The sequence below is a fragment of the Leptonotus elevatus genome, chromosome 21, assembly GCF_054856555.1.
Source record: "Leptonotus elevatus isolate MCC_2025b chromosome 21, RoL_Lele_1.0, whole genome shotgun sequence".
NCBI lineage: Eukaryota > Metazoa > Chordata > Actinopteri > Syngnathiformes > Syngnathidae > Leptonotus > Leptonotus elevatus.
In genome coordinates, this window is record NC_141259.1 from 5259972 (window position 1) to 5270281 (window position 10310).

At 35.5% G+C, this 10310-nt stretch overlaps 2 protein-coding genes across 5 annotated transcripts; one reads left to right on the plus strand and one right to left on the minus strand.

The window, feature by feature from the left end:
* Nucleotides 1-943: 943 nt before the first annotated feature.
* On the minus strand, nt 944-7851 carry LOC147155645 (uncharacterized). 3 transcript variants are annotated; one of them, XM_086065446.1, is made up of 8 exons: nt 7744-7851; nt 6964-7022; nt 6102-6165; nt 5676-5740; nt 4811-4875; nt 3522-3559; nt 1767-2048; nt 944-1469 (listed from the first exon to the last, which is right to left on the minus strand). In XM_086065446.1, the coding sequence occupies exons 6-8, from the start codon at nt 3522-3524 to the stop codon at nt 1032-1034; spliced, it is 723 nt and encodes a 240-aa protein (XP_085921572.1). In that variant the 5' UTR covers nt 3525-3559; nt 4811-4875; nt 5676-5740; nt 6102-6165; nt 6964-7022; nt 7744-7851; the 3' UTR covers nt 944-1031. The 3 variants fall into 3 exon arrangements, with proteins under 3 accessions (XP_085921572.1, XP_085921570.1, XP_085921571.1); XM_086065444.1 differs by having other exon boundaries at nt 7009-7022; nt 7744-7820; XM_086065445.1 differs by lacking the exon at nt 6964-7022 and having other exon boundaries at nt 7744-7777.
* On the plus strand, nt 6931-9791 carry LOC147155646 (uncharacterized). 2 transcript variants are annotated; one of them, XM_086065447.1, is made up of 3 exons: nt 6931-7070; nt 8550-8831; nt 9346-9791. In XM_086065447.1, the coding sequence occupies exons 1-3, from the start codon at nt 7068-7070 to the stop codon at nt 9781-9783; spliced, it is 723 nt and encodes a 240-aa protein (XP_085921573.1). In that variant the 5' UTR covers nt 6931-7067; the 3' UTR covers nt 9784-9791. The 2 variants fall into 2 exon arrangements, with proteins under 2 accessions (XP_085921573.1, XP_085921574.1); XM_086065448.1 differs by lacking the exon at nt 6931-7070 and adding an exon at nt 7791-8180.
* Nucleotides 9792-10310: the final 519 nt, after the last annotated feature.

Here is a 10310-nt window from a genome sequence, read left to right on the forward strand (position 1 = left end):
ATGGCAGTGAATGAGTCACGTGTGAGACTTAACAAACCTGCAAATCTTTGTTCGGGTCACGGGTTCTTTGCACCCCAAAACCTGCTGCAAAAGTTCACCTTCAGACGGGACGGTTGTTTGACCCTCCTGGAAAGGCCTCAAAACAGATTAATGACATCTGCGCAATCCTACATGCCATCTAACTCGAGAGAGGAAAGAACTTCAAAATAAAGGTGTATCACGCTGGTCCTGACATCTTGTAGCTCACTCGCGCCAACCGCCGGTCCTCCAGCATGGCTGCCTGTGCACGCAGCACACAAATGTGATGTCACACAGTCGGGAAGGGTCTGTAGCAATGTTTATGTTTGTTTATCCCATTTCTACATTTGGGTCTTATAACCTGGCCGTACGAAATAATATACAGTAGATCATTCCATTATGATCTTTGTTGAAAAATGTTAAACATTTAGTTTAAAAAAAGTCCTTAATTGCAAATATGTTTTACCTAATCTGTCCTTTACACAAAGCACAGGCAGCTAATTTTTGATGAAACGACAGTATTTGTTGATACACGAAAAATTTTAATTACATGTCCATCCACATTGATGACAAAATATAGGATATGATGTCATTAATGTTCTAAGCCATGTAAGAGAAAGGTTTCACATTTGTTGCAGTTTTCTCCCAGCTGTACTATATTGTTCTTTAAAAATGTATAATAATTTACCATTAATAACTAGCTAAATAACTGCCAAATATGTTAATTATTTCAGGGTTTAATTTTTGGTGTGCTTAACTGACATTTCATCAGTCATCTTTTATTTTATCTTACTTGTCAGTCATTAAAAAAAAAGGCAATACATAAGAACCAATTATTGAATAAAACATAATGCACATATCGAAATTTTTTATGTTACTAATATTATTTTCTGTAAATAAACATCAATAAATACAGTCTGCAAAATTGTTTATTATAGAAATATTTTATTATTTACAATCCATAAAAAATACATTTAATGAGAACAATTAATAAAAAGTGCAAATGGATCAAATCATTGATACAGACAGGGATTGGTCACCCGACTAAACGTATAAACCGTCACCCACTCGCAGAAGGTCACCTTTTTCTTCTCTCTTTTCTTTTCAGCCTCCTTTTCTCCTTTTTCTTCATCTTTCTTTTCACAAACATTTTGCATGACTTTCTTCTCTTTCCTCTCTTGCTGCTTCCTCTCTTTCTTCTCATGCTCCTTTTGCTTCTTTTCTTTCCTCTCTTGCTCCTTCCTCTCTTTCCTCTCCTTCTCCTCGCGCTCCTTCTTTTCCTTCTTTAGTTTCCTCTCGTGCTCTTTCCTTTCTTTTTTCTCTTTGGCCTCACGCTCCTTCTTTTCCTTCCTTTCTTTCTTCTCTTCGGCGGCACGCTCCTTCTTATTGTTCCTTTCTTTCTTGCCATCTTCTTTCTCTTGTTTTCTTCTCCATGTCTTCATGCCGTCACTCTTCAAATGAAAAAGAGACACCAACTGTCAATTAAACAATTCATCAATCCTATCAAAATTTTAATTAATTTAACAAATTAATCAGAATACCGTATAGACTAGTGGAGGCACTTGATCTCCCCTCTAAATGACGCTAACATGTACACATGTTTTACAGAGGAGAATCACATGGGCAGCTTGCAAGCTACACAATGGAAAGCCTAAACTCAGGAGTCTGTGAGACAGACATCCTAACCACTATAGAACACAGCGCTGCGCATAAATCAACCGATAGAAGAAAGGAGGTGAGGAGCTAACCGTTAAGTTGACGTGTTGTCCCTCGAAGCCTTCAACGAGGATCTCGGTGTTGTGGTGGTCTTGGTTGGGGAGTTCCAGCTGGCTGTACATGGTCTCCATCCAGGTCTCCACACACCCCTCAAGCTCCTCGGCTCTTTTCTGCAACTTTAGGTACTTTTGTCGCTGCCTCTTGAGCTGCGAGGTCTTGGTGCAGAGCAGCTCGGCCAGGTGCAGCTCGCGTGGGCTCGTGTCACTCTTATTATCCTCAAAATACATCTTTATGTCTTCAAGATGACTAAAAACCTGAGCAAACAACAAAACAGACATTAGAAGGATGCATAAAATATACATATGGTATGTACTGTATATATAATAAAAAAAAATTGACCCACCATTAGTGGAAAAATAATAATCAAGATCAAGATTTTGATTGATATTGAAATCACGATTAATAAAAGCATTTATAGATGTCAAAACTTTGTATTGATTCAACAGACAAAACTCAACTACTCACAACTACAATCATAGCCTCATGCCGATTCATCCTTGCACGTTGAACACTTTATTCTTATCTATATTAATTGTCTTGTAAATAAATTTCATGTGAAATTCCATCTTCATGCATTTTAATTCTGCTGCATCCATTCAAAATGAATAAACATCGCCCTTACCCTTAATGATATTTATCTTATCTTCTGTTGTACTATTTTGATGTTTTACAAGACTTGGGACTTACTTTACTGCGCCTGGGGCTTTGGGTATCTATTTCGTGCCATATCATGTATATATCTTGAATAATTGAAAATGTAATTCTCTAATGTGAAAGAACAACCTAAAAAATAAATAAGAAACAAAGTAAAATAGGAATATACTAAAATAATAGCCATCAAAATTAATACAGTACCGTACATAAAAATACTGTTTATAATGGCGGTTACGGGCGTTGACCTCCTGGAGGCAGTATAGTGCCGTTATTGAATAGAGGTACACACTTACAATGAACCAAGAAGAGTAGAAAACAATTTTTGATTTACCTTTATTACATAATACAACTCGCTTTTCACAGATTGTGGATAATATGTGCCTCTGAGTATTGCTATATTATCTGTAAGTATGTGGCCCTACAGCATTTGTGTGTGAATATTCGTTATTTGAAGGAATATCACTCCCGAAAGTCGAAGCTAATTTCCTGTTAGCAATGGTTCCATACATTGGCACTTTAGCATTTGGCGATTGTATTTAAAACGAAGCATGTCTTGTATTTAAATATACAATGTACAATTATTTTTGTTGAGTGTTTAGTTCTACAGTAATCTCCAACTAGGGTGTCATGAAACAGTTTAAAGCAATGTCGGGGAAGGCAGAATAACAAAGCGCAAGTAACATGGTGCATTCAGGGTACTTTCACAACGTTATAATTACCAGACGCACACGCCTTCGTTCGTACATGAACCGTTTTTCTTCGATAATAAGAATGTTTCTAAAAATCGAAAGAAGCCAATCGAACTCCACTATGACATAATTTACTTTTCTAAAGAAATTAAAGGACTGATGAGGTTTTCTTTAAGATACAAATGACATATACTGTACATATAGTAAGACTTTTTCTCCAAAATGACATGATGTACAGTACATTAATTGTACAGTACATTTAAAACATACATACTATGGTTCTGATTATACCGTTTTACTTAAAAATACATAATGCATACATAGTAAGACTTAGCTCCCCAAAAAGCAACAGGATGCATTATTGCATATACATTTTTGACTTACCATGTTGACGTGTGCTTTTCTCTGTGCTCGCTTGCTGGCTGTGTACAGGTGCAGAGTCAGAAGTGAGTATGAGTGGCACTGCAAACTGCACAATATATACCTGTACTGTAAGTGCACACAAGATCAGTTAATCAAAGGGCATTGAACATGAAAGAGGTGAAGCTCTTTGGTTGGGCGTGGCCAAGACGCTGATTGGCCGGATGTGTGTGATGTCATCAGGACATGGCCAAGTTGTTGTTGTGTGACATTGTTTATCAGCATGTTGATGTGTTTTGCATTGCAATACATTAGTTGTTTTATGAATTATATTAAGACCATCATTAAGGAGTGTTTTCCTAGTTACAGACTTGACTTGGTGTTTTTAACCCATTTAACACTCGCTTGGAAGTTGAGCAGGTGGAATATTTCCAAATTCTATATACTGTATTGCAAGATTGCTTGCCAGCTTCCAAACAACAATAACAAAGGTTTAGCTAACAGGCCAATTTTGTAACAGTACAAGATTTTAATAGTCACATTTAACTACACTGTGGTGATTTATGAAGCTCATACTAACTTTTTATAACTAACTTGAGGGGACAGTGATGCTCAACACATCAGTAAAACATTCAACCCAGTACTTATTTCTCATACACTATTGCATTGGCGACCATTTTGGGTTCATGTCAGTGGTCAGTTTTTCAACTGAGATTCACTCACATGGCCAAGATGAGAACAATAAAGAGACAGTGTAAAACAGTACCTGTTGAAGAATTTTAATTTAGCTGAATAAAGTATTAATGCTATAACAGTTTGGTTGGTTGCTGTCATAGGTATAAGGATGTAATTATGTGTAAATATTGTTGTAAAAGTAGTTTTCTTTGAACCAAAAATATTTTTTAACTTTTGGACTATTCTGTCAGGTCTACGTTGTGAGGTGGAAGGAAGGTGGACCCAGATGGAGAGGAACAGAGCGACAAGGCAGAGGTATGAAGTCTTTACAGCTCTTTAACTCATTCACTGCCATTGATGGCTAAAGACATAAAAAATTCTTCATTTTAACTATTATATATTATATTATTATAAAAAAAAAACTAGATTTTTTTTTATATTAGAACAGATATAAATTGTGTGAATAATTGTATTTATTTATTATGGAATAAAAAAATTCTTAAAAAACATTATTTTTTTGTTTTAATTCGTGAGTTAACTAGTGAAGTCATGCGATTAATTACGTTTAAAAATTGTAATCGCCCGACGCCCCTAATTTTTAATATTTTTTTATTTAAAAAAAAACATAAAAAATGTACTTGCTGATGGAGTGGGTCATCCTTGTCACTGATGCTTCAGCGGTGTCTCCAGCAGTTGCCTCCACCTTTTGAGCAAGATTTTGAAATTTATGAGATTCTCATTTAATTAAAAATAAATAAACTAACATTTGACCTAGTTACTTTTGTTAAAGTAGCTAGGTGACAGTGATACTGCTCACATCTTTGTGATACAGATAGACTAGCATTTCAAAAGCAGAATAGCCAACATTTAAATAAGAGTAATGTTACATTGGAAAATTTAACTCAAGTAGAAATTAAAAGTGCAGAAAAAATACTTGCACAAATATTTGAGTACTGTGAGTGATGAGTAAACTAAGAGTGTAAGAGCCTTTTTTTTTAACTGTTTGCAAAGCAGACATTGCAAAAATACTGACATTTATCAAGAAATTGTATTTAAAATAAAATGATTAAATACAGAGGATAAAGGGTTGAGGTTAAAATACCTGTAGCGGTTTAAAGATTCACTTGCAGTAAAAACGTTTTGTTTTCATTTTATTATGATAGTAAGAGTACAGATACTTGAATATAATGTTACTCAAATACAAGTAACTGAGTACTGTCCACTTTTGATTATAGGTTTAGGTTATCTTGTAAAACATTCAATAGGGTTCTGTAGCTCTATAGTCATTTTCACATCTAAGCACTAAGCAGCAGTTTATGAGGTATTTTTAGATTATTTATTTTTTTACAGGTACAAGCTATTGATCGTATGTTTACACTGGAAGGCTTCAAATCTTGAAATAAAAATCGTGACTTCAATGTGTTCAGTTTTCGTGACAATTAACAACATGAGATGAGCTAACGAGCACCGGATTACGAGCTATGATCGTACAATAAATCTTACCTTCATATTAAAACGTCTTTCTTTCTGCCCACTTTGAGTGCTCTGCATGTCAACCAACATTTAAGCTGAAAACCAAAACATAACAGATATACAATTTGTGAGTTAACTAGTGAAGTCATGCAATTAATTACGATTACAAATTTTAATTGCCTGATGCCCCTAATTTTTAATCATCTTTTCTTTTTTATTTATTTTTTTAATTTAAATTTTGTATGTTTTTTTTAAAGAAAAAATTAGGGGCGGCAGGCGATTACAATTTTTAAACGTAATTAAAAAATAATAGTTTACTCACGAATTAAATAAAAAAATTATATATCTGTTCTAATACCAAAAAAAAAATCAAGGTTTTTTTATAATAATATATATTTTTACGTCTATAGCCGTCAATGGCAGTGAATGAGTTAAGGAGCTGTAAAGACATCATACCTCTGCCTTGTCTCTCTGTTCCTCTCCATCTGGGTCCACCGTCCTTCCACCTCACAACGTAGACCTGAAAGAATAGTCCAAAACTTTGCAAATATTTTTGGTTCAAAGAAAACTACTTTTACAACAATATTTACACATAATTAAATCCTTATACCTATGACAGCAACCAACCAAACTGTTATAGCATTAATACTTTATTCACCTAAATTAAAATTCTTGAACAGGTACTGCTTTACACAATCTCTTTATTGTTCTCGTCTTGGCCATGTGAGTGAATCTCAGTTGAAAAACTGACCACTGACATGAACCCAAAATGGTCGCCAATGCAATAGTGTATGAGAAATAAGTCCTGGGTTGAATGTTCCACTGATGTGTTGAGCATCACTGTCCCCTCAAATTAGTTACCAAAGTTAGTATGAGCTTCATAAATCACCACAATGTCGTTAAATGTGTTTATTAAAATATTATTGTACTGTTACAAAATTGGCCTGTTAGCTAAACCTTTGTTATTGTTGTTTGGAAGCTGGCAAGCAATCTTGCAATACAGTATATAGAATTTGGAAATATTCCACCTGCCCTCACTTCCAAGCGAGTGTTAAATGGGTTAAAAACACCAAGTCAAGTCTGTAACTCGGAAAACACTCCTTAATGATGGTCTTAATATAATTAATAAAACAACTAATGTATTGCAATGCAAAACACATCAACATGCTGATAAACAATGTCACACAACAACAACTTGGCCATGTCCTGATGACATCACACACATCCGGCCAATCAGCGTCTTGGCCACGCCCCATAAAAGAGCTTCACCTCTTTCATGTTCAATGCTCTTTGATTAACTGATCTTGTGTGCACTTACAGTACAGGTATATATTGCGCAGTTTGCAGTGCCACTCATACTCACTTCTGACTCTGCACCTGTACACAGCCAGCAAGCGAGCACAGAGAAAAGCACACGTCAACATGGTAAGGCAAAAATGTATATGCAATAATGCATCCTGTTGCTTTTTGGGGAGCTAAGTCTTACTATGTATGCATTATGTATTTTTAAGTAAAACTGTATAATCAGAACCATAGTATGTATGTTTTAAATGTCTTACTATGTACTGTACAATTAATGGACTGTACATCATGTCATTTTGGAGAAAAAGTCTTACTATATGTACAGTATATGTCATTTGTGTTTTAAAGAAAACCTCCCCAGTCCTTTAATTTCTTTAGAAAAGTAAATTATGTCATAGTGGAGTTCGATTGGCTTCTTTCGATTTTTAGAAACATTCTTATTATCGAAGAAAAACGGTTCATGTACGAACGAAGGCGTGTACGTGTGGTAATTCTAACGTTGTGAAAGTACCCTGAATGCACCATGTTACTTGTGCTTTGTTATTCTGCCTTCCCCGACATTGCTTTAAACTGTTTAATGACACCCTAGTTGGAGATTACTGTAAAACTAAACACTCAACAAAAATAATTGTACATTGTATATTTAAATACAAGACATGCTTCGTTTTAAATACAATCGCCAAATGCTAAAGTGCCAATGTATGGAACCATTGCTAACGGGAAATTAGCATCGACTTCCGGGAGTGATATTCCTTCAAATAACGAATATTCACACACGAATGCTGTACATACTTACAGATAATATAGCAATAGTCAGAGGCACATATTATCCATAAACTGTGAAAAGCGAGTTGTGTTATGTAATAAAGGTAAATCAAAACATTTTTTCTACTCTTCTTGGTTCATTGTAAGTGCGTACTCTATTCAATAACGGCACTATACTGCCTCCAGGAGGTCAACGCGCGTAACCGCCATTATAAACAGTATTTTTATGTACTGTACTGTATTAATTTTGATGGCTATTATTTTAGGATATTCCTATTTTACTTTGTTTCTTATTTGTTTTTAGGTTGTTCTTTCACATTAGAGGGTTACATTTTCAATTATTCAAGATATATACATGATATGGCACGAAATAGTTACCCAAGGCCCCAGGTTAGCGCAGTAAAGTCAGTCCCAAGTCTTGTGAAAATAAAAATAGTACAACAGAAGATGAGATAAATATCATTAAGGGTAAGGGCGATGTTTATTCATTTTGAATGGATGCAGCAGAATGAAAATGCAAGATGGAATTTCACATGAAATTTATTTACAAGATAATTTGTAGTTGACAAATATAATAGAGTGTTTAAGAATAAAGTGTTCAACGTGCAGGGATGAATCGGCATGAAGCTATGATTGTAGTAGTGAGTTTTGTCTGTTGAATCAATACAGTTTTGAAATCTATAAATGTTTTTATTAATCGTGATTTCAATATCAATCAAAATCTTGATTATTATTTTTCCACTAATGGTGGGTCAAATGTTTTTTTTTTATATATACAGTACATACCATATGTATATTTTATACATCCTTCTAATGTCTGTTTTGTTGTTTGCTCAGGATTTTAGTCATCTTGAAGACATAAAGACATATTTTGAGGATTGTAAGAGTGATTGGAGCCCACGCGAGCTGCACCTGGCCCAACTGCTCTGCACCAAGACCTCGCAGCTCAAGAGGCAGCGACAAAAGTACCTAAAGTTGCAGAAAAGAGCCGAGGAGCTTGAAGGGCGTGTGGAGACCTGGATGGAGACCATGTACAGCCAGCTGGAACTCCCCAACCAAAACCACCACAACACCGAGATCCTCGTTGAAGGCTTCGAGGGACAACACGTCAACTTAACGGTTAGCTCCTCACCTCCTTTCTTCTATCGGTTGATTTATGCGCAGCGCTGTGTTCTATAGTGGTTAGGATGTCTGTCTCACAGACTCCTGAGTTTAGGCTTTCCATTGTGTAGCTTGCAAGCTGCCCATGTGATTCTCCTCTGTAAAACATGTTAACATGTTAGCGTCATTTAGAGGGGAGGTCAAGTGCCTCCACTAGTCTATACGGTATTCTGATTAATACTGCCTTTGTGGAATATGAAGCATGAAAGTCCATCTGGTTTTATCTGTTGCACGTGCCTGCCATTTTGCCACTAGCTGTCGACTGAAAATGACATTACAGCACCTAAGGGAGCAGGTGGCGACCATCACGACCCACTTGATTTCTGGGTTTGGTCATGTGATGTTCGAAAGCTGAGCCCTGAGGTAGTGTGATGTCATTTCAAGTCGACAGCAGGCGGCGGTACAAGTGTAATACATTTTGATAGGATTGATGAATTGTTTAATTGACAGTTGGTGTCTTTTTCATTTGAAGAGTGACGGCATGAAGACATGGAGAAGAAAACAAGAGAAAGAAGATGGCGAGAAAGAAAGGAACAATCAGAAGGAGCGTGCCGCTGAAGAGAAGAAAGAAAGGAAGGAAAAGAAGGAGCGTGAGGCCAAAGAGAAAAAAGAAAGGAAAGAGCACGAGAGGAAACTAAAGAAGGAAAAGAAGGAGTGCGAGGAGAAGGAGAGGAAAGAGAGGAAGGAGCAAGAGAGGAAAGAAAAGAAGCAAAAGGAGCATGAGAAGAAAGAGAGGAAGCAGCAAGAGAGGAAAGAGAAGAAAGTCATGCAAAATGTTTGTGAAAAGAAAGATGAAGAAAAAGGAGAAAAGGAGGCTGAAAAGAAAAGAGAGAAGAAAAAGGTGACCTTCTGCGAGTGGGTGACGGTTTATACGTTTAGTCGGGTGACCAATCCCTGTCGGTGTCAATGATTTGATCCCTTTGCACTTTCTATTATTTTTTCTCATTAAATATTTTTTATGGATTGTAAATAATAAAATATTTCTATAGTAAACAATTTTGCAGACTGTATTTATTGATGTTTATTTACATAAAATAATATTAGCAACATAAAAAAATGTCGATATGTGCATTATGTTTTATTCAATAATTGGTTCTTATGTATTGCCTTTTTTTTAAATGACTGACAAGTAAGATAAAATAAAAGATGACTGATGAAATGTCAGTTAAGCCACAGCAAAAATTAAACAGTGAAATAATTAACATATTTGGCAGTTATTTAGCTAGTTATTAATGGTAAATTATTCTCAATTTTTAAAGAACAATATAGTACAGCTGGGAGAAAACTGCAACAAATGTGAAACCTTTCTCTTACATGGCTTAGAACATTAATGACATCATATCCTATATTTTGGCATCAATGTGGATGGACATGTTGTAATTTAAAATTTTCGTGTATCAACAAATACTGCCGTTTCATCAAAAATTAGCTGCCTGT

What these genes read in the sequence shown, in the direction of transcription:
- LOC147155645 (XM_086065446.1), bottom strand. An exon ending in GACAACACGTCAACTTAACG is followed by an intron (nt 1,470 to 1,766) that starts GTTAGCTCCTCA and finishes TTTCATTTGAAG; the next exon opens with AGTGACGGCATGAAGACATG.
- LOC147155646 (XM_086065447.1), top strand. An exon ending in GACAACACGTCAACTTAACG is followed by an intron (nt 8,832 to 9,345) that starts GTTAGCTCCTCA and finishes TTTCATTTGAAG; the next exon opens with AGTGACGGCATGAAGACATG.